This window comes from Gymnoscopelus microlampas (genome assembly GCF_963454915.1).
Source record: "Gymnoscopelus microlampas genome assembly, chromosome: 10".
Taxonomy (NCBI): Eukaryota; Metazoa; Chordata; class Actinopteri; order Myctophiformes; family Myctophidae; genus Gymnoscopelus; species Gymnoscopelus microlampas.
The window spans coordinates 35,951,479-35,978,654 of NC_139947.1; the positions used below are offsets into that span (position 1 = coordinate 35,951,479).

Here is a 27,176-nt window from a genome sequence, read left to right on the forward strand (position 1 = left end):
TGGGGAATCCAAGCTAATAGAAACGGCAGGCTTTCTATTGCTAGAAAGCATTAGCGTGCTATAATGAAAGCCATTGTTCTCGCGTTAATAAAATAAAATAAAATTGAAATCTTGGGGGGAAAAACTGCCTAAAGATGATGTCACTGGTAGACAGGTTTCTGAAGTGTCCACAGCCCTCCTATGAGACATTTTATCAGGAGCATTAGCTAGGACCTATTATACGAAGATAGGTTGAAAATGGGTGAAGTCATCCTTTAAGAGGCTCTAGAGTATACAGAAAAGAAACTATGTGTTAATGTATCCATTAGTCTCTAGACAGTGCTACTGAGACTGAGAAATATAGGCTAATGATATGCAACAAAACAGTCATGTGTTGTTATTTGTTCTACCTCCACAATGAGTCCCAGGTCCGTCACGTAGTGTTTCTCTGTCTCGATTAGCTCCTTCAGTACATACCTGCACAGAGAAATCAAACAGTGAAGATTAGCCAAAAAAACGCTACCATAATGTCACATGCCATCAGGGTCCATTTGGTTCCATTTGTACACTGTCAGAGTTACAAATGGGTCAATTAACACTGTGTATATTCTGTGCATATTCTGTTATGTTTGACTGAACACAGTATTGCTACAGATGTTAAAGATCGCACTTTAAAGGAGTAGTTATTTTTTGGGGTGAACTACTCCTTTAACGGGTCATGGCACTGCTTTGATGCAAGCATGTTGCGTATACGTACACGCTCTTCTCCAACGCAAGGCTCCTCTCCTCCTCGGTGTCTGCGGCGGCCGACCACTGGCTGCACGTGTCGTCCATCAGGACGGAGACGTTGTCCTCGGGCAGGACATTGGTGGACTGAGTGTCCTGTGGGGGGACAGACAGACAGCGAGGTCACAGACCGGGATGAGAAAGAGTTACAAAACAACAGATGGTCACGCGGTCTCAAGTGTATCGTGGATTCGTGGGTTGAGAGATAAAACGAGGAAGGGGAGAGGATGAGAGAGAGAGAGAGATAAAAGAGGAAGAGAGAGAGAGATGGTTAACCCATTTCAATCCGGGAAAGCATCTGTGTCGTTTTAGATTTTATAAGACAGAAAACCTCCCACTGCTTCTCTCAGGAAGGGACCACACACTTTTTATTTTCTGCACAGTGCAGAAAATAAAAACAAAAATGAAGCATGAAGTGAGTCCTGTCCATCGTCATTGGAGTGTGCGAGAAGCAGTGGGAGGTTTTCTTATATGCATCATCTTGCCAAACCAGCACCTCCACCCTGGATGTGCACGAGAGCTACCTGATAGCAGATATACTAGCTCACTTCGTGTTTGTACATCTGCTATTTTTGGAAAAACCTTGAAAGTGCTTTTAACACAAATCTTCTCTTCTGGGGGTCCCTGGCACAAAACATTTTCAGATGGGGGGGGGGGGGGGGGGGGGCGTGCCTCAGATAATGGGTTAATGATGTGTAGGGTTGCCATGGTGACCAGGGAGAAGCAGGCAGAAGCTGCAGGTAACAGCGACACACCGCTAAGGGGATCAGATCACCAGTAAAAGGCTGAACGATACGTTGTCGCACGATCCGTGCCATACATAGCTGTACAGCCGCTTCTTCAGTCGCTTTTATCGAATGACACAGTTGTGCATGCAGAGCAAGGAGACCAAATACAACCACCCCCAATTGTAATAAGTTATATTGTATTAACATACTCTACCGTACAGATTGTACAAAATGACTTTGTATTCACACACAAAAAAGACATAATAGAGCTTTAAGTAGTTAATCGATTCATAGATATATAAACCCATGTTTTTTTTTTGATCATTCGATAATAATCGCTAGGAAATTAATTGATAGTTGCAGCCCTAAGTGGACACACCACCCAAAGATAGATGGAAAGAGATGAAGATTGGGTGGGGGAGTCAGAGAGAGAGAGAGAGACAGATGCAGAGACAGAGAGAGGTATATACAACATGTGTTCACCCGCTGGGCTCACGGATGAATGAATAAAAGAAAGTTTGCGCAGCGCCACATGACCCTGTATGGATTTATTGCGTGACATTTTCCCCATTCTTTATCACCAAGGGATATTGCAGGCACTGCTATTATGTGCAAACGGCTCGCAGAGTCAGATGATATAGTCTGAAGTGCCAGCGTGCTGCCGTGCTGTGCTCACCACTACTTCAACATTCCTTGGTGCTTACTACTGCCTCCCATCCTGAAAGCAGAGCGCTGTACAGTATAAACATAGGTAGTTCTGATCTAAACGAGGCGTAAACATGACCTCTTTTTCACACTTTTTCCTGGAATTGATGTTGTTTCCTGTGCATGTGTGTCTGCATGTGTGTGTGTGTGTGTGTGTGTGTGTGTGTGTGTGTGTGTGTGTGTGTGTGTGTGTGTGTGTGTGTGTGTGTGTGTGTGTGTGTGTGTGTGTGTGTGTGTGTGGGGGGTCCTGGTATAAACATGAAGGCATTGTATAGACCGCAACAAAGCCAACAGAGTACTAGCATCACTTAAAGGCCGATTCATAGTCTTTTGACAAGCGAGAAAAGACGAATGATCAACATCTTTGATTTGTGGAACGGGTTCACGCGACGAAGTGGTAAAGCCTGGTTCAGACAGAACACTGCAGAGCAAAGAATAGCAGCCATCTGAATAACAGCTTAAATACTGATTTATACCTAGCTGCACGCTGGTGTCCCGCACCGAAAATAGCAGATCTACAAGCTCAGGTGCGGCGCGTTCTGAGCTTGTAGATCGGTTACACGAAACTGACGAGCAACTATAACCGAGGCTTAAAAACTCCAATGGATACACACATGGCCCCATTCCTGCATTTGACGCCTGTTTGTCCAAGCAACCTCACTCTGACAATATGGACAATCCCTCCTTTATATGGTCAACAAACGACTCACTATCTCCCTGTACATCTCCCCCACACCACACACGCAGACAGTCTCTTTCTATTTTTAGCCCCTACTGAGTCCTGTCTGTCCGTGTTGGGACATTTGTGTTTAGCCTTATTCACTCTCTCCTGACTATGTAAACCTATGGGAGTGAGCGGCCATCTGTCCTCACCTCCATGCCTCAGTGTCCCGGTGTCCCAGCCAAGGAGAATCTCTCCTCCGCTTTAGACACACGCGCACACGCACACGCACACGTTTGTATTACTATACTTGTGAGGACGTCAACGCTTTAGGACAGCCATTTTATGAATGTCATTTAAAAATATATATATTTTGCCATTTTTAACCGTAAGCCTAAAGCCGGAAAACAGTTTTTCGGTGCACGACACTGGCGCTCAAGTAAGTATAAATCATGTTTAACTCTAATTCCAATCCCTAAACCTAACCTGCATGTTTTTTCTAATTGTAAACTTATCTCTAAAAATGTTTTTTTTTAACTATAAAACAACCATTTGTCTTGTGAGGACCAGGAAAACGGTCCTCACAATGTATATTTCTTCAACTTCTACTATACTTGGTCCTCGCAAGTATAGTAATACAAACACACACACACACACACACAGACACACACACACACACACACACACACACACACACACACACACACACACACACACACACACACACACACACACACACACACACACACACCTACATAATGAAACACACCAGAGCCATACGTAATCCCCTAAAGTCCCTTGGCAGACTGCAGTCTGATTGAGAAATAAATAAATAGATGGATAGAGATCAGGGCAGACTTCATCACCTATGTGCTGCTGTGCCCTGGTTTAACTTGTTCACCTGCTGTCTGTCTGAAAGGAGAGTTGTTGATACATATTCTATTTTGTCTATTCCATTTAGTCTCTCTCTCTCTCTGTGTGTGTGTGTGTGTGTGTGTGTGTGTGTGTGTGTGTGTGTGTGTGTGTGTGTGTGTGTGTGTGTGTGTGTGTGTGTGTGTGTGTGTGTGTGTGTGTGTGTGTGTGTGTGTGTGTGTGTGTGTGTGTGTGTGTGTTCTGGGAAGGGAGGGCAAAAGTGGGAATGAGGGAGAGAGTGGTCGAGAGACAGAGTGGTAAAAGGAAACAGACAAAATATTAGACAGAGGGGGACAGAGAGAGAGAGAGAGAGAGAGGGATAGGGGACCTCCACACAGGCCCTAGCTCCCCTGGCTCCCCTTGCCCCAGTCGCAGTGCTTCCAGCTTGGCTGTCAGGTCTTCCTGCAGCTCCCTGATCATTTCCAGATGTGCTCTGGCACCCCAACCCCACCCCCCCACCCCACCCCCCCCATGTTCCACTCCCTCTGCTGCCTCTGTTTTGTTTTCCTACCCAGAAGTCAAAGTCAAATCTGTGATTTTCGATTAAAAGCCAAGACTTGTCAACTTTTCTTGAAGGAAAAACTGAGAGAGAGAGAGAGAGAGAGAGAGAGAGAGAGAGAGAGAGAGAGAGAGAGAGAGAGAGAGAGAGAGAGAGAGAGAGAGAGAGAGAGAGTAAAAAGGTAAAAAGGCTAGGAGAACTGGTGATAACAACTCTGTTATGTTCTACCTCAATATTTTTGCAACATTTCAACCCTCTTTTCCTGTTTCTGTGGAGAAACAGAAAATGTTCTGTGTTCCTCTGTGTTTCCACACGAGAGCCTGTCCAAACCATTCTTCCTGAAATGCCCGTTCTGGAGTAAACACTGCAGGCTACGATCTGCGTCCGAAGCTGCAGCATTCTAGTAGCTCCAGTTTGTTTGTCTTGCTTACATATCATTCCAAGGACTTTTTCCATTGACCGATAAACAATAAACATTCGATCAGAAAGCTGTGCAGCTCTCTGCCGCAGTCGCCTGATCAGATTACCAGCAGCAGAGAAGAGAAGGGGGACTAGAAGTGAAGGAGAATGGAGATCATATCGTCTCTGTCGGGCTGAAATCTCATATGTCCAAAACAGTTACTTTTCAGGTAAAAAAAAACGCTAAAAGTAGCAGATCTACAAGCTCAAATTTCGAGCTTGCGGATCTGCTCCTTTTGATGCTTTTGTGTGACGCTGTGGTATGATCAAATAGGGCGTCAATTTACAAAAAAACAGACAACAAAAAAAGTTAGAATATGGAGATAAGAGGTTTCTCAAAAGGACTCATATGGTCTCTAGAGGTAGGGTAGAGGGCAATAACACAAACAACTGCCCTGAGACACCTGACCTACATAGCTTAATGTTCTCTCTCTCTCCCTCGCTCCCTCCCTCTGTCGCCTGCTCTCTCTCTCTCTCTCTCTCTCTCTCTCTCTCTCTCTCTCGCGCTTTCTCTTAACTGTGCTAGCAGTAAAAACGCTGACCTCACCCCTATCTCATTTTGTTGTCTACTGAATCAGTGCCATTAAAGGAACATTACGTCAGGTCGCTGAGACTAAAACATAAACTTACCTCAGTGTTCTCGCATCCAGTCACGGATGGAGGGCACTATAAACAGTGGAATCCGGAGTATTAATTTACCCCAGAAAGATGACAAATGAACCCAGAGGGCCTATTTTCACACTATCAAAGTTAACTTAAGCCCTATTGTTTTTTGAATAGTGAAAATAGCCAATCTACGAGCTCACCCCTAGATTCACGACGGATTGTAAGCTCGTAGATCTGTTACTTAAGCAATGTTTGAAGTTATTTGAACCTTTTTGCCTATAGTAATGATGACACAGACCAAATAGAGACGGCAGGGTTCATGTGGTTAAATGAACACTCTGTATTTGACTGTGTACTGTCGTGGAATTCTGGATACATCGGTAATTAATGAGGCAATAGGAGTCAGAGACAATATTCTAGGTGTTGACCTTATGCTTTAATGTACATGATATCATGAGGAGAAGTACAATGACACTCAGGTCGGTGGTACAGGGCCCGGACCACTGGCGTAGTGGTCCGGGCACCTACTGTAGGCTCCGAAGTAGCCTGACAGCGCGCCGCGGGTTCGAGTCTCGATTCCCGACAGCCTTTGCTGCATGTCACTCCCCATTTCCTGTCAACCTACTATCCTATCAATATAGGCATAAAAAAGGCCAAAAAGAAATCCAAAAAAATAAAATAATAATAAGGTTGGTGGTACGGTAGTTCTGCCAACCAACACAGGAATCAGACCATAGTCATACCAGCTGCTACAAGGACAAGCTGAACCATAACAAGACAGGCTGTACCAAAACAATAGCTACAAGGCCTAAATTCTTCTTAAACTCCTATAATCACATTAGTTGTTGCTGTGGTACTTTTTAGGGCTTTGCCCAGCAGTTCCTGCCGGCTTATATCCCTGTTGTCCTATCCAGCCCCTCCCATCAGTCTTTATATTCAGTTCCATCATCCCACAGCATTCAGAGAGTTCCCATAGCCACAAGTATGTAGCATGAGAATAATGAGAGAATATGAGAATATGAGTATGTGTGCACATTGTGTTCTCTGTCAGTTCTCAGGAACCAGGATCATCATCTTTCATCGCCAGTTGCCAGCCAGCGCCATTACCTAATGTATCTCCAGGCATGTCCTTTTGCATTGACTGCATTGATCTGCTCTGGCGTGTGCGTGTGTGTGCGTGTGCGTTTGCGTGCGTGCGTGCGTGCGTGCGTGGTTGTCTCGAGTGTGTCCGTGTTTGTGCATCTGCCAATGTGTGCTGCTCAGTGGTGGAAAAAGTACTCACATGTTTTACTTGAAAAGTCCGGAATCCAAAATTTACTTGAGTAAAAGTACAAAAGTATTGGTATCAAAATGTATACACTTAAAGTACCAAAAGTAGAAAGTACTCATTATGCAGAATGTCCCATTTCACAAGTTTTCAAATGTATAAAATGTATATAATGTATAAAAGTCTTTTGTAAAATAGCAGCTAAAATGAGCTTGTAGATCGGCTATTTTCAAATGGCCAAAATGTATATAGGACGTAAAAGTGCAATATTTTCCTCTGGGATGTAGTGGAGTAGAAGTAAGAGTGTGGAAAATTTAAAATACTCCATTAAAGTAAAAAATACCTCAACATTGTTCTTAAGTACAGCACTCGAGTACATGTACTTAGTTACTTCACACCACTGGTGCTGCTTAGGATGGAAAGCGTGCGTTCATTTTTTGCCTGTACGTGTGCTTGTTTCGTTTGATAGCCCACATCTCTAATGGGCAGTACAGCACAGTGGCGGAGTTGAGTCATTCTCAGAATCTGAGCTGAGGGGCCCCGTGGTGACACTAGAGCACTGATGTCACCTCCCCGCCAGCCCGGATCCTGACTGAGGACATCATCATCATCATCATCATCATCATCGCCACTCCTCCTCTGAGCACCGTCTGCTGGGTCAGCTGAAAAGAACCAGCAGCTGAGCGTCTCCTCGGAACATGAAGCATGATGGTCTATTGATTTTTTAGAATAAAGGGACAGGCTGACCGGGTGGCCTGAGGTGGCGTCTCACTGTCTTTACAGGGGCACAGGTCACCCACACACACCCTAGTAGTTCTCAAACTTTTTCGTGCCACGGAAGACCCCCCAAAATGATATGTATTTGGCCGCGGACCCCCATCTGAAAATATTTTGTGCCATCAGGGACTCCCAGAAGAGAAGATTTGTGTTAAAAATGTGTTCAACCCTAGGTGGGGTTGGCGAAAGGGCCTACTCTGTGTGGAGTTTGCATGTTCTCCCCGTGTCTCCTAGGGTACTTAATACCCTCACAAAAACATGTAGTAATCTTGGTCACTATAATGCCTCCCCCTGGTCAGCCGGGGTGCCTGATGGAGGGGAAGGGAACTGGTTGGAATAACGTGTTCCTTCCACGCGCTACGTCCTACCAGGGAAACTCCCCCCTGTCAGGTGACAAGAAGGTCAGTTGGCTCTCATGCATTGAAGGAGGCATGAGCTCGGCCCTGGCCTCCCTAGGCTGGTGGGGGGAGTGTAGTGCCCAGGATCACTTAGCAAATTGGCACCAGGTGAAAAAAGGGTCACAAAATCGAGGGATAAAAAGTATAAAGTAAAAATGTGTTCAAACACTTTCAGGATTTTTCAAAAATGTTAAAAACAATACCAGATGTAGAGAATATCTGCAAATTCGTTTTTTTCTGAAACACTTATGTTGCTCTATATATATATATATAGCTAAAGATGCTTTCCCGGTTTTAATGGGTTAATGAGATGGTGTGTGTCTACAGGCTGCAGTTATACTCCAACCCAACATGAACCTTGTTCTGCTTTCGGGAGGTCAACGAGAACAAAATGATGTCATAAGAGAATTTCGTCAGTGCTTTATTATACCATCGTTCGGTTTGGCAGTTCTTGCATCTCGCAAGACTTGCCAAACATCCACTAGCTGAACCTCGATGCATCAATGTGATTTATATGTGTTTTAGTTCCGCAATCTGTTAGCGTCTGCCTAATAACATGCCATCAAGAAAATAAACAAACCTAAGTATCAAAAGCATGAGAACAAATGACCACGGTGTGTCTGCATGATTGGTCGTCATATCTAGGTCAAGTGCTAAGGGCAGAGGCGGAGTCTGAAGAGGTGAGTCTTCAGATTACGGTGGAAAATTGGGAGCGAGCCTGCTTTCATGCTTTTTTGCATCACTCCACCTCCATTCGTTCTCCTCCATTTTTTTGCAATATTCTTCTGCTCTTTCCCACTCCACTCTCTTCCACTCCCCCCCCCCCCCCCACCCCCCCCCCCTCTCTCTCTCTCTCTCTCTCTCTCTCTCTCCCCTCTCTCACCCTCTTCTCAGGTTCCTGCTGGGAGGGTCACCATCCACCATCTGGGTGACGAGGCGACACGACCTCTATGCCAAAGACTCCTGGGTCAGCAGCCCTGCTGGAGCCATACGTACACTCGTACAGTATACCTGTACACCTCGCACTCCACCAACCAACACTCTGAACCACATGAAGGCCATAGCGTCGCTGTTCTGGAGAGAACGTTCCGCGAGAACAGCCAATGTACAAGCTCACAACGGGCCGCATGCCGTGCGCTGTGAGCTTGCAGATCGGCTGTTTTCGGCAAAGAGATTAAATGTGGAGGGGAAAAATGGAGCGGACCTAGTATAGAGTCGATTACTTATGGGTTTTTAAAGTGGTCGTTTCACCGTGACCTTTCTCAATGCGGTGGTTCTTTGACTCGGGAACTTCTCATTAACCGTCATGACAAATGACTCAGTGCGAGAGGCATACAGTGTACAGGGAGAGTATGCAACGTGCAGAATAAACCTCTCTCTCTTTTTTTAATGACATCGCTATAATATGTAGTGCAGTGGTTCATAAAACGTTTTGATGTCAAGGACCCCTAAAATTATATTTGGCCGCGGACCCCCACCTCAAATATTTTGTTCCAGGGACCCCCAGAAGCAAAGATTTGAGTCACAAATGTTCGCTTAAAAATATATATATATTCAAAGGTTTGCAAACATTTTCACGATTTTTCAAAAATAGCAGATCTACAAGCTCATAGCGCGGCACTCGGTGCCGCGTCATGACCTTGTATATCTGCTATCTTTGAATAGCCAAAGTATAATAGGTTAAAATTATTGTCATGGTATATTGACTCATTTTGCAGGGGACCCCCTGGAACCCCCCCAAGGACCCCTGGGGGTCCCCGTACCCCACTTTGAGCACCAATGATGTTGTGTATCTTACAGTACGTGTGAACTGACCTGCGTGTGCGCCAGGGAGGTGCAGCCCATCAGCGAATCGGTGAGGATGTAGCTTGGGGAATGTAGCGTAGCAGGGGACAGGTCCTCTGGGCTGGCCAGGCCATCTTTCCACTCCTGAAACACACACACACAACAAGCACACATACAACAAACAACATTATTAGTGCAATGCAGCACTGGTGTGGTGCATGCACACGCACCGCACACGTTCATTTATCGGTAACAGGAAGGAAAGAATTTCCAAAATGTTAAAAGATAAAATATTTGGGAAATGGTCTTATGTAATGTAAAGTATACATGATTCACATTCGACAATTAAGGCCTAATATTTCTTGTGGGCATAAATAAGAAGTTGAAGGGTACATTTAGGTCTGATAATGATGTACCGTGCGTGTTCAAATCATGCATATTTTACATTACTCAAGATTATTTCTCAAATATTTGGGGAAAAAATAGCCAACTCTTCCTTAGTGCCCACTCTTCTTGTATCCCGGTTACATTTGGACACTCAGAGTTAAGTTAACACAGGGGATTTGACTGTGACTATATCACCATAGGGGCGGCCATAGCTGAGTGGTTAGTGAGCCCGCCTATGGAGCCAGAGGCCCTGGTAGCCACAGGTTTGATTCCAGGCCAGGTCAGCATATGTGTCGATGAAATGAAATTTGTCCCTGAGCAAGACTCTTAACCCCTAATTGCTCACAGGTTCTCATTGGAAACAAGACCGCAAGGACTTTCATGAACGACCTGTTAAAAGGAATTATCCTTACCATGTCAGCATAATGACGAACACCCACGCACACAAAGAGAGAGACACACACACACACACACACACACACACACACACACACACACTCTCCTACACAAAACCCACACCGCAGAAAAAGAACACGCTGCTTGTGTCAGGACTCAGGGTGCATGGTGACAGTCACAGTGTCACATATAGTGTGGTCCTTCCTTGGGGCTGAGCCAGTACCGTTGCTCTTATATAACCGGTGACATCACCTGCTGCCACCACTCTCACCCCTTAACACTTTATATCAAGCCAGTTGTCTGGTGCAGAAGTGTAAAGTAACTAAGTACATTTACTCAAGTACTGTATTTAAGGACAATTTTGAGATATGTTTTACTTTACTTGAGTGTTTCCTTTATACTTCTTAACTCCACTACATCTCAAAGGCAAATATTGTACTTTTTACTCCACTACAATTATTTTACAGCTAGTTAGTTACTAGTTACTATGTAGATCTTGATTATTATTACAAAACAAACATACACTAACCACATCAGCCCTATATATATTTCGGCAATTTGAAAATAGACGGTCTACAAGCTAACAATGCGTTGCATCGCCATTTGAAAACTTGTGAAATGGGATATTATGCATAATGAGTACTTTCAACTTTTGGTACTTTAAGTATATTTTGATACCAATACCTTTGTACTTTTACTCAAGTAAATTTAGAATTCCGGACATTTACTTGTAACAGAGTATTTCTACATTGCAGTATTGAAATGTGAGTACTTTTTCAACCAGTGTCTGGTGTGATAGCTGAAGCACCCAGTGCAAACACACCGCATTTGGGACAACCACTTTTAGTTTATATTTACAGTATATTGTTGCAGTCGGGCAGAGACCTCTTATCTCCATACATTAACTCTTTGTGTTTTTTGCTTAACCCATTAAACCTGGAACGCATCGGTGTCATTTTTGATTTGAGCAAAAAAAGCATTATTTTACACTTCAAAAATAGCAGTATATACAAGCTCCGAGTGCCGTGCTACTAGCTTGTAGATTTGCTATTTTTGAAAATGTGTGAAAATGTGTACAAATCTTTGAATATATATTCTTTAAAAGCGAACATTTGTAACTCAAATCTTGGCTTCTGGGGCGTCCCTGGAACAAAATATTTTGAGATGGGGGTCGGCGGCCAAATACATATAATTTTGGGGGTCCTTGACATGAAAAGGTTTGAGCCCCACTGATATAGAAACATAAGTTTTCCAGACAAGATATTTGTAGAATCAGCTTCAGATCTTAATGGGTTAAATTAACGCCCTACTTGATCATACGACAGCGTCGCATCAAAAGTAGTAGATCCGCATTCGCGCCGCGTTTGGAAGCTATTTTTGAATTTGAATCCAAAAGAGTAACAGTTTTGGACATGTGAGGTTTCAGCCGACAGAGACGATATCATAAGACTAATCCTTTGTCTATTTACTTCATAACCAGTTCAACACAATGACCTTTACATAATGGGACAGTCACAGTGTGGGAAACACACTCTACGCTCCAGTTGACTTACGAGGAGGTCCGTGTCAAATGCCGCATTTCAAGGAAGATTATCTTTACTTAATGCATGTGACCTGAGAAAAAACATTGTTACACCTAGACTATAATAATAATAATAATGATGATGTTGCATTTGATTTATTAGGTGCATCTGACTATCACAAAGTGAAAAAAAAAGAGAGAGAGAAGTAAAAAGAAAGAAAAAATCAATATACAGTGTGTGTGTGTGTGTGTGTGTGTGTGTGTGTGTGTGTGTGTGTGTGTGTGTGTGTGTGTGTGTGTGTGTGTGTGTGTGTGTAGGCCTGATTCAGCAGAGTAAAAGAGTAGGCAAACAAACACCAAGTCTTATTACGAGGTGTTGGTACTGGCAGCAAGATTCAAAGAAGACAAGAACGCCACACACTCAAGTGTAGGTCCAATTAGATTATTTTAATTACCAAGGTTTCGACAAGCTGTCTTCATCAGGGTATCGCCCTGATGAAGACAGCTTGTCCAAGCCTTGGTAATTAAAATAATGCGGTTAAATGGAGCACTGAGTGCACAGTCTTTTCTTTAACCACATGAACCCTATAGCGTCCCTATTCCTGGGGGGGGGGGGGGGAGACATTCAGCGATCTACAAGCTCACAACACGCCGACGTGTGGCGCTAATCTAAATCTGCAAAGCAACTAGAAACTAAAGCTGTCAAAAAAGTACAATATTTACCTCTGAGATGTACTGGATAAGTATAAGGTATAAAAAAAGTGGAAATAAATGTACTTAGTTACTTCCCACCATCCACTGTTGGACAACAGGCAAGTTTCCCAAGGAGCTTACTGGGGAAAAGAGGGTGTGTCAATTATGGGCATCACTTCCTGTTGTCTGCCTACTTACTTACCCTACAAGATCTCCCTCCGCACAGCTGATTCAAATTAATGATCAATGCTTATTAAGTGTAAAATGTAATTATTAAATGTAGAAGTACTCTGTACGGAATTCAAATTGTTTTTGAGCAAAAGTACAAAAGTATTGGTATCAAAATGTACTTAAAGTACCAACAGTAAAAGTACTAAAATGTTTGAAAATAGCGGATCTACAAGCTCAGCCTAGGTATAAAATAGGGCTAAAGTGGTTAATGTATGTTTTATAATGTAATAATTTATATCTGCTAAGTAACTAGTAACTTTCGTTTTGAAATAATTGTAGTGGAGTAGAAGTAAAAGTATAGACAATTGGAAATACTGTAAAAGTACCTCAAAATTGTACTTAAGTACAGCACTTGAGTAAATGTACTTAGCTACTTTACACCACTGCTTAACTAGTCTCGCGTAGCCAGACAACTATTCCACAATCTCTGAATGCTATATAGAGTCTGGAACTACAACTCCCGAAATCCGAAAGAGGAAGCTGGCACTTCCGTTCACGAAAATATATTTTAAAATATCTTTACACTTTATTATCTTATTTCCATTTCTGCTAAGCAGCTAGCTAAATATACTTAGATGATTTGCATTTATATTAGAATACATTTGCGCGACTGTAAAGACGAAACGGAAGTGGGGAGGAGGCTTCATATCCGGTTTATATTCTAATCATGATCAGAGCTTCCCGAGTCCCAGACTGTATGACCGGAAACATTTGGAAATTGTGGGAGGCAACAGTCTGGCCACGCGAGACTACCGCAAGGCCTCATGGGACACTGGAAACTCGTGGCTAGCTGTCCCCCGAACGGGGCGAGGTTCTCACCAGTTCTCTGTGTGTGACGGCGGGCAGGAGGGTGAGGGGCTCGTCGGGCCCAAACGGGCTGCCCAGGTCCTGGCTGTGGCTCCGCGGCGGCGGGAGAGGCGGGGGCGGTTTCCCCTCCAGCTTGCGGACCTGCCGCTCCCCCTTGGCGGAGGTGCCGCCGCCGGCGCCGCCGGCGCTGAGCTTGCGGACCGGGTTGGTCAGCCACTTCTTCAGGGTGCTCACGGACCGCCTGGAGCCCGGGGAGCTGGGGGCGGAGCTGCCCGACGCCAGGGGCGGCAGCGACGCCACGGAGGTGGAGATGCTGCCCTCGCTGCCCGCCGCCGAGTACGAGTCTGAGAAGAGAGAGAGAGAGGAATGTTGTTAACCCATTAAGACCTGGAACTGTGTCATTTTTAGATTTGAGCTAAAAAGCATTATTTTACAGTTTGGGCTATTCAAAAATAGCAGATATACAAGCTCATAGCGCGGCACCGAGTGCCGCGCTACGAGCTTGTAGATCTGCTATTTTTGAAAATTCGTGAAAATGTGTGCAAATCTTTGAACATATATATATTTAAAGCGAAAAGTTTTTAACTCAAATCTTTGCTTCTGGGGGTCCCTGGAACAACATATTTTGATGGGGGTCCGCGGCCAAATACATATAATTTTGGGGGTCCTTGACATGAAAAAGATTGAGCACCACTGATATTGAAACATACGTTTTTCAGAATACTGTTGAGATTTAGAAGACATGTAGAATCGGCTTCAAGTCTCAATGGGTTAAGACCTGAGACCGATTCTACAAATGCCTTCTAAATCAGTAGTTCTCAAACTTTTTCGTGTCAAGGACCACCCAAAATGATATGTATTAGGCCGCGGACGCCCCATCTGAAATTATTTTGTGCCAGGGACCCCCACAGAAGAGAAGATTTGTATCAAAAAATTCAAAATGATTTGGTCTATGTTTACCTCATTAGTATTCCAGGTTCTATGAATATGTACAGTATGTGTTTGAACATTTAAAAAAAAAAAGACGTATGTTGCTATAATATCACTGGTTCTCAAAGTCAAGGACCCCCAAAATTATATGTATTTGGCGGCCATAGATAATACTTTGGAGAGATGCAGAGCGCAATAAACTACCAGGATGTACACGACGGGGAAGCTTGAAAAATATATTAACCAAACAAAAAAGTTAATATTTCGATTCCGTCGGGTGGAAACCTCATATGTCAAAAAGTGTTAGTGATACTTTTCACGGTTCAAATCCAAAAATAGCAAAAGTAGCAGATCTGCAAGCTCAGCTTGCGGTTCTACTACTTTTGCAACACTGTATTATGATCAAGTAGGGAGTTCATTTACGAAAAAAAAACACAAAACAACATGGAGATAAGAGGTTTTTGCCCGACAGCAATGATTTGTTGTGTAAGTCTGGGCCTCCAGAACCACCAGAGGTGAGAAACACTGAAGGAGTGTTTTCGGGGTGGTCCGTGACGCCCGTAAGGAGGTGAGGGGGGGGGGGGGGGTGGGGAGCGTGCAGGAAAGAGACACGTCAACACGTCCAGGGGGATGAGAAGCGAAGGGAAATCAAAATAAAGAACCCAAGGAATAAAAATAGGCTTCTTTTCCTCAAACACAGCTGTGCAGCTGTTAAGCAAACCATACAAGACTGCATTGTTCCCATTTCCCAGGGTTCAAATTAGTCCAGCCAGACAACACCCCCCCAACACACACCCCCCCCCCCCATTCCCCCGATATTTTATGTCCGAGTGGTACATATAAAAACACATGGTGGGACCGACACGCCGCATGGAGGTAGTGCATACGGCGGAGGTCAGGCTAGCCCGCCGTTTGATGTCGCGTGACCGTCGGCCTCTGAAAATACCCCCTCCGACCAATCTGGAGAGTGCCTCCTGCGGTGATGTCACGAGGAACATGGGAAGAAAGGGGGTCGGGTGGGGCGGGGGGGGGGGGGACAGGAAGTCCAAGCATAATCCTGTTCAGAGGAGAGGGGAAGATCTTTGCTTGGGTCTGTTTGTTTTTTCTGTCTCATCCTATTCTCCCGCCCCCCCCCCCCCCCCCCCCTCCCAGCCTCTCGCCCTTCCTTCTTCTGACTTCCTCAAGACCTCCCCAAGATAGTGTCTCTTCCTCTTAAGATGTGTGTCCGGGGGTCTTTAATCTATTGTGTGTGGACACAGTTCAGGTCTGCTTCCCATCCATCTTGTTCTGCCCCCGGCCCGACCTCTGACCCCTGTTTGTCACTCTCCTTACGGATGGAGGAACACTCTCTCTCCCGCAGACACTCGCTGAAAGTTTTGAGTTATAAAGGTAAAGAATATATATACGATTTGCAAAAATGTTCTTTGACGCACTTTGAGCTTGTATATCTGCTTTTTTTGAATAGCCAAAGCATTAAATATGGTCAAAGAGGTTAAAATGATTGTGACGCTATATTAACTTATTTAGCTGGGGACCCTCTGGTACCCCCTCCCCCAAGGACCCCTGGGGTCCCCAGACCCCACCTTGAGAACCAATACATTAGTGCACATTGCTGTTGTGGCTATTTCCCCAAAATCGATCATTTTATGTAAATTTAAGTAATTATTATTTTCATATAGATGTAATCGATTCCTGTAGTTTGATTAGTAGTTTTAGTTTTTTAATAAGTACCGCCCGCCCGGAGAAATAAAACGAGCACAGCTATCGGAGCTGTGACACTTAACAACACAGCACACGCCCCGGGCGGTCTGGGAAAGGAAAACAAACGCACCAAAGCTGTAACCCTGGAAGGTTAACCTCTAACGACGGGCTACCTAGAGCTAAACAAGTTCTTTAAGCGTGTATAGTGAAGACCTCAAATATAAATGGAATGCATACAGCTGCAAACAATCTTCCTCCTATATTACAATTGGCTAATGGGAGGGCTGGCTGGCCGGCGAGCAGGCGGACCGCGACCACGTCAGTCTAACTCTCAGACACACATAACCATAAACAAACCCGATACGCCCATTATATAGGCATACTAATGACATCAGGGATCTCCATATATGGGCATAAAAGGGACAATGTCTGACAGATACAGAGATCTCCATATATGGGCATAAAAGGGACACAGACAGACGGGTACTTTGACAAAGCCCCCGACACTATGACTCAGACGTATTGGTTGGACCGGTGGTACGACGTGGGTGTGAGGAACCTCTAGTTAAAACCCACATCTAGCCCATGTCTATAATGCATTATTATGAACATAATTATTATTATAATCTGCTTATAATACTGTTTAATTATAGTTATAAACACTCATAAATATTCACACTACTTAAATATTCATACTACTTCATAACAATAATTATAACAAATTATAAAGGATTTTATGATGAGTACTATGAGGTATATAAATGCATCATAACCAGGGGTGCAATGCTCAGTGGATGGGGTTGCACGCCGAGCAACCACTTATTTGGCCAGGGGGACGTGCAGGCACACGCATAGATTTAAAACTACTTTAAATTCACACTTCATCAAAGTTTACAAAGGCTCCCGACTCACGCCAGGTACATTAACATAGGAATTAGCCTATATGCATATCAATTGCCCATTGTGTGACCTGTACTGTAGGTGTTAAGCGACGTGCGCGTCACGTCATTAAAATAGAGAGCAACCACTTCTCAAATGAGCATAGCATCACTGATCATAACCTGCTTATCACACAGTATAAATACAGTTAATTTATGTCCGTATGGGTCCAGCTAGTTAAACTGAAGACTGAGGATGTTACTGTGTATGTACTGTATGGGTCAACATGGGAGGACTGCTGCTTTTTCCAAGTCTCTGTGCCATTAGCAAATTGGTTATGTATTTGTATGGGATGATTTACAACACATTATGATGAATTTTTAAAAATATATATATTTTTATCACAGTAGCCTACTGTGTCTCAGACTGCTCAGCTGACCAATGCTTAATAATTAAGCATTGGTCAGCTGAGCAGTCAGGGATAGTTTGTCATACGACAGAACTTAAATTAAGCCTTCATTTATGCTCTGTCGTGACAGTATCGTATGGCAAAAAATAGCAAAAGATTGCCGATCAGCTCGTAGATCGGCTATTTTACGGCGCGCCACATCGTCATGCGACAACGGATAAATAAATCTGGCTCAAAAAGCTGCAGTGATATAAAGCGTGGTCCATTTTGTGAGCACTACTATTCCAATGCCAAAAAGGCAAAGCCAGCATAAACCCACAACCCCCCGGGCACCGCACCACCCCGCCCCTCCATCCGACCCACCCCCACCCCCGCCACAAAGTGATTGGACTTTTTTCATACTTCATTCAGGTTTAATTAATTTCTCTCTGGGGCACAATGAGAGCCAGTGTTCCAGTCTATGAGTATGAGAAAATGCTGTGTTAAAAAAAAAAAAAAATGTCCCCTGCTCTCCGTCTTACAAAAAAAACTCCTCAGTCACAGTGGTGTGGGGCAGTGTTGCCAGATAGGAGCAACAAGGCCACATGAGCTACAGTATCGGATATTTGAAAATAGCCAATCTACAAGCTCACAACGTGTCGCTATGCGACGCCTTGTGAGCTTGTAGATCTGCTATTTTCAAAAATATAGTAAATAGAAAAAATGTGGAATGTATTGAATGTATGAAACATTTTAAATGCACAAATCTTGTCTGCGGGCTCCCTGGCACAGATTATTTTCAGATGGGGGGGAAAGGGTCCAAGGACAAAATACATACTAATGTGGGGGTGACATGAAAATGTTTGAGAACCACTGGTTTAAACAACATTAGGAAGCAAGCCCAAATAAGCAACTACACTTTAGAAACAAAAGCAACCCACAAACTACCAATATTTACGAGTGACTTTACAGAAACACAAGCCCCAAGACGCTTATCGTCTCTGTCGGGTGGAAACCTCATATGTCCAAAACTGTAGGGCGTTCATTTATGAAAAAAACGAAGGGAGTCAAAACATGAAGATAAGAGGTTTCTGTCCCGACAGCAGCGTCATAATAAGCGCACATGGCAACGCTAGTGGAGAGACAGCTGAGCTCACAGCTCAAGGATTCAAAGCCTTGAATCAGCACCATCATAAAATACACCAGGTCTTTATTTATTTTTTAATGCAGGGTGGAATATACTGTACAGCCTGCCGCATTCTGGTCCAATAGCACTCAGGCCTGTCTGCGTGCATGTCTCCTTTACAGACAGCACATTTCCATCAAATCACTTTTTTTTGCGTGCCTGACCATATTTTACAGGCATTGTGTGTGTGTGTACGTGTGTGCGTGCCGCGTGCGTGTGTGCGTGTGTGTGTGTGTGCTTGTATTACTATACTTGTGAGGGGCATTTTCCTGGTCCTCAAAAGAGAAATGGTTGTTTTATGGTTAAAAAATATATATTTTTAGAGATAGGTTTGGAATTAGAAAAAGACTCAGGTTGGGGTTAGAATTAGACATTTACAGGTTAGGTTTTAGGGGTTGGAGTTATGCTGATTTATACTTAGTTGCGTGCCGGTGTCACACACCGGAAAATAGCCGATCTACAAGCTCACAAGCTGCTATTTTTTGGCTACTTTTCAGCTATTCGATGCTGTCCTTTAATTTTGATCTCTTCATAAGTATAGTAATACAAACCTCTGTGCGTGCGTGCGAGCGTGCGTGTGTGCGTGCGTGTTGGCTATTTCCCCACCCTGCAGCCCCCCCCCCCCATCCTCCACATGAAAGACTGGAGAATTGTAAGGAGATCTGAGGAGGGCAGGATTTTTTTCTTTCTTTCTTTCTTTTGGGGGGAGAAGAAGAGAACAGAGAAGTTCTCGGGTCTTGAGGGGAATGGAAGGAAGCTTTGAACAAACAAGTGGTTTAGTTGGTAGACAAAGAGACGACACCAACAGAAACTAGTGGTTCAAGGTAGAGTTTGGCAAACACACATTAGCCACTTATTTCAGCCTTATTTTCAAGAGAGAGTTTTTAAAGAACTTAAACCCTATACTTAGTTGAGTGCCTCAGGGCTCTATACAAGTGACTTTTCTAGTTTTCGCAGTACATTGAATAACTAGGGTTAGGGCTAGGGTTCTTGAGGTTAAATGTGTGTCGATCAAGCTAGAGCTAGAGCCCGGCCCAAACAATGACCATAATTGTAGGCCAGAAAACCCGAAAAGGTGTCATTATGTGCGTAATGTCCTCAAAACTTCCGTTCCAGAGATAATGGCCAAAACATCTTGAAAACGGCCACTTTTGCAGATTTTCGACGTTTGAGTTTTGGCCATCTTCACCAGTTCTTTTTATTAACACGGGCTAGGACGGCGACGAGCTAGATTCCTGAGTAAAGTTCACTTTGAACTGCATCCAGCGCATCCACTGATATTCCGTCGGCCTTACCGTTCGGCCGCTAGGGGCAGTTGAAATTTATTTTTTGGGGGTAATCGATTATTTGTATTTTTTTTCCACAGAACTCGAGGCTCGGCTCTGCCCGACTAATTAGCATCCTTTTTTCAGCCCGAAAACATCGGGTCGGGTAGGGTCGGGTTTGGGCAGAATTTGAGAACTCTACAATAAGCTCACAACAACATGTCTCATGGCCATCACATCACGGCTGGGTATCAAAAGATTCCAGAGGACTGCAAATAAAGACAAAACAAGAGATGAAGCGTGATGTGCAGGGACACACGCTCAGAGAGAGAGAGAGAGAGTCATGTTTCCCAAGGATTCTCAGAGGTCAGAGGTTCAGCTGTGTCAGGGTTCAAAGGTCAAAGTACACAGCCAGTAACACCATTGCTAACCATCTCCAGACCTTTAGCTGAGCCAGTTTATCAAAGCATGGGTGTGTATGTCTATGGGTGTGCGCGCGCGCGCGCGCGCGTGCGCGTGCGCGTGTGCGTGTGCGTGTGTGTGTGTGTGTGTGTGTGTGTGTGTGTGTGTGTGTGTGTGTGTGTGTGTGTGTGCATGTGTGTGCGTGTGTGTGTGTGTGTGTGTGTGTTGGGGGGGGGGGGGGGGGGGGGTGAGTGTGTGTGTGTGTGTGTATGGGAGGATCAAGAGGGAAGAAAGACGGATTTTTTGACCTATCGTTGGTGTTGGGCAGAAACCACTAATCTCTGTATTTTACCTTTTTGGGTTTTTACGTAAATTAATGCCCTACTTGATCATACTACAGCGTCGCAAAAAGGTAGCAGATCCGCAAGCTCAAAACGTTTTGAGCTTGTCGATCTGCTAATTTGAATCCTGAAAAGTGACAGTTTTCACCCAACAGAGACGCTGTGTATCTGAATGTGTGAATTAGAATGAGAACGCTGCTTTCTCAGATGAATATATATGTCACAGTACGATTGTAAAATCAGTCAGATTGAAAAGGTGCACTCGGTTTCACCGAGGGAGGCAACTGAAGGTGACTTCGCAACGCTCTGCACGGCGACTCGCTCGCTCGCTTTAGCTCGCTCGGCGGTGCCTCTCGTGGCTCATGTCACCTTCAGGCGACTGACTCAGCGCCGTCCAAGTTATGTTCAGAATCGTAAATCATCGCCCCGCCCCCCTAGTCTCGGTACCTCCGAGACGCCATTTCTTTTTTGGGCATAGGGCCCCGCCCCGCCGCGGGGGAGCGCGGGAGGTCAACTCGAAGAAAACAAGCACTCCTTTTTTCAATCTGACTGTTTTTTCAATCGTACTGTAACATATACATTTCAAGCGTCTGCTGTCAGAGAGATTGTCACACATCTGCATCCATCACCATGGCAACTAGCGTCTGCAGTCTCCCTGCTATACCCACTGTGCATACAGGTCAGTTTGCTCATCATTGCCCCGGGAGGGAGAGCTTTGGAGAGATCATTATTGCATCTCTATTGTTGCGAAAAAAAACCTGTACCAAACCCAATACATCATCCATAATAGCTCTACTTACTGTACAAGGGAGGAGATTGCACAACACAGAGGGTGGCAATATGAGTATGAACGTGCCCGTATAAAGTAAAGCTCTCTTTTTTTCCTCCCTTCACAAGGGAACATAGCAGTACAGGTTGTTAACCACGTATCAAGCCTCTTGACCAGGGGTCTTCAACCTTTTTCAGCCCAAGGACCCCTTAGCTGAGAGAGAGATGAAGCAGGGACCCCACAACATATTGTATAAAATTGTGTCGCAGCAACGATATATAACATGAGAGAGAGTGCTTCTCTCAGGCCCTCGCCATTATTATTAAAGACCCCCAAGGTCTCCGTGCCCTCAAAGACTTCTCCCTGCTCCCACCAAAGAGCATGTTATCATTAAAGTGCCTTTAGAAATGTTCAATGAGCACGCTTCAAGAGAATAGCTTCTTTCCAAGTGCTGTACGCATCTTAAAATCTACTGTACATGCTACATGCTGCTTGTATGGACAACTCCATGGATTCTGAATTCTTATTTTCCACTCATATTTCATGTGTTGCATGTTCGGATGTACTTGCTGTGTTTTTTTAATGTTTTGTTTAGCTTTGTGCTTTTTAACTCTTTTAACTCTCTGTCTGTCTGTCTCTCTCTCTCTCTCTCTCTGTGTTTGTCTCTTTCTGTCTGTCTGTCTGTCTGTCTGTCTGTCTGTCTGTCTGTCTGTCTCTCTTTCTCTCTCTCTCTCCGTCTCTCTGTTGTGGGCATTGCTTGTACAGTAGATGGGTGGATGGACGTTGTGCACTAATATAAATGTGAGCCGATCTAAAGAAGAAGTTTGGTTCGGTTTCCACTTTATTGATCACCTGATAAGTGAGAGCGCTGCTGAGCCAACAAATCAAGCTAAAAGCGTTTGGCTGTAATGGAGCAAACTTGTTCACACAACAGCCCCTCCCCCCTTCCAGAGCTATATCTCAATCCTCAGTCAGGCCTCAGGAGATCAAAGGCACTTTAGGCTCCACTGGACTTGGCACCAACACACACACACACACACACACACACACACACACACACACACACACACACACACACACACACACACACACACACACACACACACACAGTCGCGCTCACGCTCACTCACACACGCACGCACGCACGCACGCACGCACGCACTCAGACACACTCACAATGACACACGCAAGGCAGCTGGCCAGTTGATTGGTCAATATTGGCCAATGGCCAGTGGGTTCTCAAACCTTCTCATGTCAACGACCTCCCTAAATGACATGTATTTGGCTGCGGACCCCCAATCTAAAAAGCATTTTGTGCCTCCAGAAGGACCTCCAGAAGCAAAGAATTTAAAAAAAGTTCGCAAAAAAAAAAGAGAAGAAGCCTCTATTCAAAGATTTTCACGATATTTCCAAAAATAGCAGATCTAAAAGCTCTGAGCTTGTAGATCACTATGAGCTTGTATATCTGCAATTCTTTTAAGCCAAAGTATAAAATATGGTTAAAGTGGTTAAAATGATTGTGACGTCATATGAACTACTCCCCACCAGGGCTTCCAGTGCAGCCAGGAAGCCACGTTGGTCACAGTCACACCAACCAGTCAGTGCAACGGAAGCGCAGAAAATGGATTCGGGGGTAAAGAGGATGCCCCGCCTCCCCCCACTTCCCTTTCGTCTTTTGCAGTCGCGTGAATTTGTCCGACTGCCGAAGCATATCGTTGTTGTCGGGCAGAAACCTCTTATTTTAATACCCTACTTGATCATCATACTACAGTGTCACACAAAAGCATCAAAAGTAGTAGATCCATTCGCGCCGTGTTTCGAGCTTGTAGATCTGCTACTTTCGATATTTTTTCATTTCAATCCTGAAAAGTAACAGTTTTTAGGTAAACCAGCAACCTATTATCAGTCTAAACAGTATGATATAAAAAATAAATAGTCTGTACATTGAAACTTTACAAACTATAGGATGCCAGGTCAACAGATGAACCTGGCGTCTGTCTAAATAACATGTTATCTAAATTACATTTTAACCTTGTTGTCTGTCCGTCTGTCTGTCTGTCTGTCTGTCTGTCTGTCTGTCTGTCTGTCTGTCTGTCTGTCTGTCTGTCTGTCTGTCTGTCTGTCTGTCAGTCTGTCTGCCCCCCCCCCCCCCCCCCCCTCCATCCTCATCCTTGTACAAGGTCCGGTTTGTATATTACATTTCATCCACTCAGAGAAAATGGACCTTTCTTTCCCATCAGCCACCGGGGCTTACTCAGACTGTAACGCCCCAGGAGACCAGCGGAGGCACTCAGTACCTGGAACCCTCTCTGACTCTCCTGTGGTCAACTCAACTTCCTAGAATAATCCATTTCACTGTTTCATGGCCTGCACCGTAACAATCCCCATAGAGTGCCTGTTTAGCTAGACTGTTAAGCCATACCGGTCGCGTGAATTCACATTATCATGGATCTTCTGCAGCGCTGGGTGGGCGCTTGGCAGAAACGAAAAAGCGCCAAAGAGCCAATCAGAGTCTGCGCTCAGGGCCCTGTGATTGACAGACGCCGATTGGCTCTTCGACTTTTTGGGTTCTGCAAAACGCCCAGCGATTGGGGCCAGACCGGTCTGCAGAAGACACATGATAATGTGAATTCACGCAACCAGGATGGTTTACCCTCCCATTAGCCAATTTTGATATAGGATGGTATTTGTTGCATGGATCTTAGGTTATTTTTAATGTTTTTTTGTGGTTTTACATTTCGTGAGTTAATGTGACATATGCTGCATGCTGTTATTTATTGGAGATTTATCAGGACCACATTGGAAATAAGTGTTTCATTACACTTTATGGGTGCGTTCGAAAATTACGCACCGGAGCACACTCGCCTATTAGTTTGTATTGGCCAGTGCGCTCAGTGCTGTATTTTCGAACGCACCCATCGTGTACATCCTGGGTTGAAGTTATATTGTGTTAAAACTATTTCTTTTACCAAAATAAAATCAATCCTGTTGTCCTGTTTAAGAAAGTAGGTAGCTGATATATTGCACTTTTACCTTAGCGCTAGGTATACTCTTGGTTGCTTGTTTTTGCAGGAAATGTACTTAAAACTTCTGGTGATAAGTAGTTTTCGTTCCCTACCTATGTTGAATACACTTATTGTAAGTCGCTTTGGATAAAAGCGTCTGCTAAATGACTGTAATGTAATGTAATCAATCAATCAATCAATCAATCAATCAATCAATCAGTCAGTCACTCTCTCTCTCGATCTCTCTCTCTCTCTCTCTCTATCTCACACTTATGCTTTAAACACCTGAGTGCTAATTTAACAGCAACAGTTTTACACTGGAGTTAAATTAACACTCAGGATAACACTCTCTCCTTCTCTACAGACCAAATGGACCCTTATGGTTCCGTAAAACTGAGTGTTGCACAAATTAACACCCTTCTTGATCATACTACAGCGTCACACAAAAGCATCAAAAGTAGCAGATCTACAAAGCTCGAAAGGCGGCATGACGTGGCGCATTTCGAGCAATGCGGTATCCACTGTACTTTCTTTTTCTCTTCCTTGTCCTGTAATCTGTTTTTAACTGCTGTACTGTCTTTTGGCACCTGAATTCACCCCAGCAGGATCAATACACTAAGGTCTTAATATCTTATCTTATCACTCCCAAAGTTAAATGAACGCTGAATGGTGATTTTTACTGTTGGCTCTCTCCCTGCACAGCAATGTGTCTCCACTGTGTCCAGAGTGCTGCTGCCCCTGGATGGGATCCATCCACAGCACAGAGCCAGCTCTGCTCTGCTGCAGTGCTCCACTCTGCCCCGCTGCTGACTGAGCACAGCACTGGGGTGGGTGGAGGGGTGGTGGGGTGTGGGGCCTATCTCAGCACATCCAATCCAAAGGGGGGGTGGGGGTGGGGGGGGGGGGGGTTCTGTATAAAGCAGCGTGTTTGTTATACTAAGCAACCGGAGCCGTATCCCCGGAGCTCCATGAGACGCTAGCACGCTATGCTAGCCGTCCTTTCAGACTTCTGCTGGATGTGAAACAGGGAGGGAGGGAGCGGTGGTGTGTGTGTGTGTGTGTGTGTGTGTGTGTGTGTGTGTGTGTGTGTGTGTGTGTGTGTGTGTGTGTGTGTGTGTGTGTGTTGGGGGTGGGTAAGCGAACACAAGGCAGCTCAGTGAAACTGAAACGCTGTTGTGTGTCAGAGGAGGAGAAGATGGAGAATAGACTGGGAGGACTGTGACCTGGGGCTAGGACTGCCTTTTAAATGCACACGCACGCACTCACACACACACACGCGCGCGAGCGTCCACACACACACACACACACACACACACACACACACACACACACACACACACACACACACACACATACAGACAAGCATGATCTAATCCCATGCATCCACACGTGAGCTAGATTAAGTAAATGTGTGTTTACAAGCACAGCATGTAGTACTCTCATGCGTGTGACACACACTCAATCGGGCGGGGGACTAACCAGCCCTGATTAGAGTAGTGTTGTGACACATTTCTTATCAGTGGAACACATCAGATGGACCTTAAGACACAGAACAAGACAGACATTGACTTGTATGACGCACACATGAATCCCAGTGACAATGGCACAGTGTGGAACAGTTGAGTCAGCCACTTATGTCCTAATGAAGGCTTATGAAAAAGCCCTCAGTGGCAGAAGAGCTGAATGCCAACTCGGTGCCCATTTGACTGTGGAAATTAGGTCAACGATCGAGTGCAGCATCCAAGTGGGGTTTAGGTCGAGTGTTTAAATCACTTAACCACTTGAACCCCAGCCGTCCATATTCTGGCGGGGACATTAGCCCAAAAAATTGCAGATCTACAAGTTGAGGCGTTGTGAGCTTGTAGATCTGCTATTTTTGTCAAAGAGGTTTGGAGAATGTCAATGTCAAAGAGGAAAGGAAGAAATAGCCGACCAAGTACAGAGCCAAAGGTCAAGTTTACTAAGTATTGAGGGTTTACGTTTTTAGATGTCTGAAAACACACATTAACATGAAACCAACATATTAATGGAAAAGATAGTGTGTAAAATAATCAAAAACATTAATTTAAACACTCATGATCGTGCTGTCTATGAAGATATGTATGAAATCTATGGAAAAGAGCAGAGGCTGCCAGTGGGAAGGAGGGAGCTAAATTAAGATGAGAATAAGATCACACTCACAGCACTGCCTCAAACAAGGCATTTCTGTGCTCTCAGCCTTTCATATGATAGAGATAAAAAAAGAACACTTGTGAAAAGAATTTGGTTATATCAGGGGTTCAGGGTTTGGCAGCCACCTAACCTTGCGTCACCAGGCTTTCCACACCGGAGGAAAGCCTGGTATTCATTCTAAACTGAATCATGGTTCCGGTGGTGTGTTCCGGTTGGCGTCACATTGTTTTTGTTCCCCACATAATGCGAATCAATTAGTTTAGTCTCACTAGTCACACTACGAGTTAGAATAGAAAATGAACAAACCATTATTATACCAAAATAAATTAAACGTTTTAAACCAGGGGAATCGTTTTGGAGGTGCACGGCGCCGGTGGTTACGGTCGTTGGTTTCCGGCCACCTGAAGAAGTAAAGTTATTTCTGCTCCGACCGGATCAGAAACCCAAAAATGGTATTGATCCCAGGCTAGCAGCCACCTATCTTTCATCTACCAAGTGATCGGATGCGGATATTGAGGTGATCAATTGAAACCATTATTA

General features: G+C 44.5%; 1 protein-coding gene across 3 annotated transcripts in view; it reads right to left on the reverse strand.

The window, feature by feature from the left end:
- The window catches only part of arhgef25a (Rho guanine nucleotide exchange factor (GEF) 25a), an 88,117-nt gene that overhangs the window by 17,128 nt on the left and 43,813 nt on the right, over positions 1–27,176 (reverse strand). For all 3 annotated transcript variants that reach the window (XM_084070194.1, XM_084070193.1, XM_084070195.1), the window contains 4 exons: positions 13,611–13,942; positions 9,593–9,706; positions 737–861; positions 390–456 (listed from right to left, as the gene is read on the reverse strand). In XM_084070194.1, the coding sequence (XP_083926320.1) occupies positions 390–456; positions 737–861; positions 9,593–9,706; positions 13,611–13,942 (638 nt within the window). The remainder of the gene's footprint in view (positions 1–389; positions 457–736; positions 862–9,592; positions 9,707–13,610; positions 13,943–27,176) is intronic.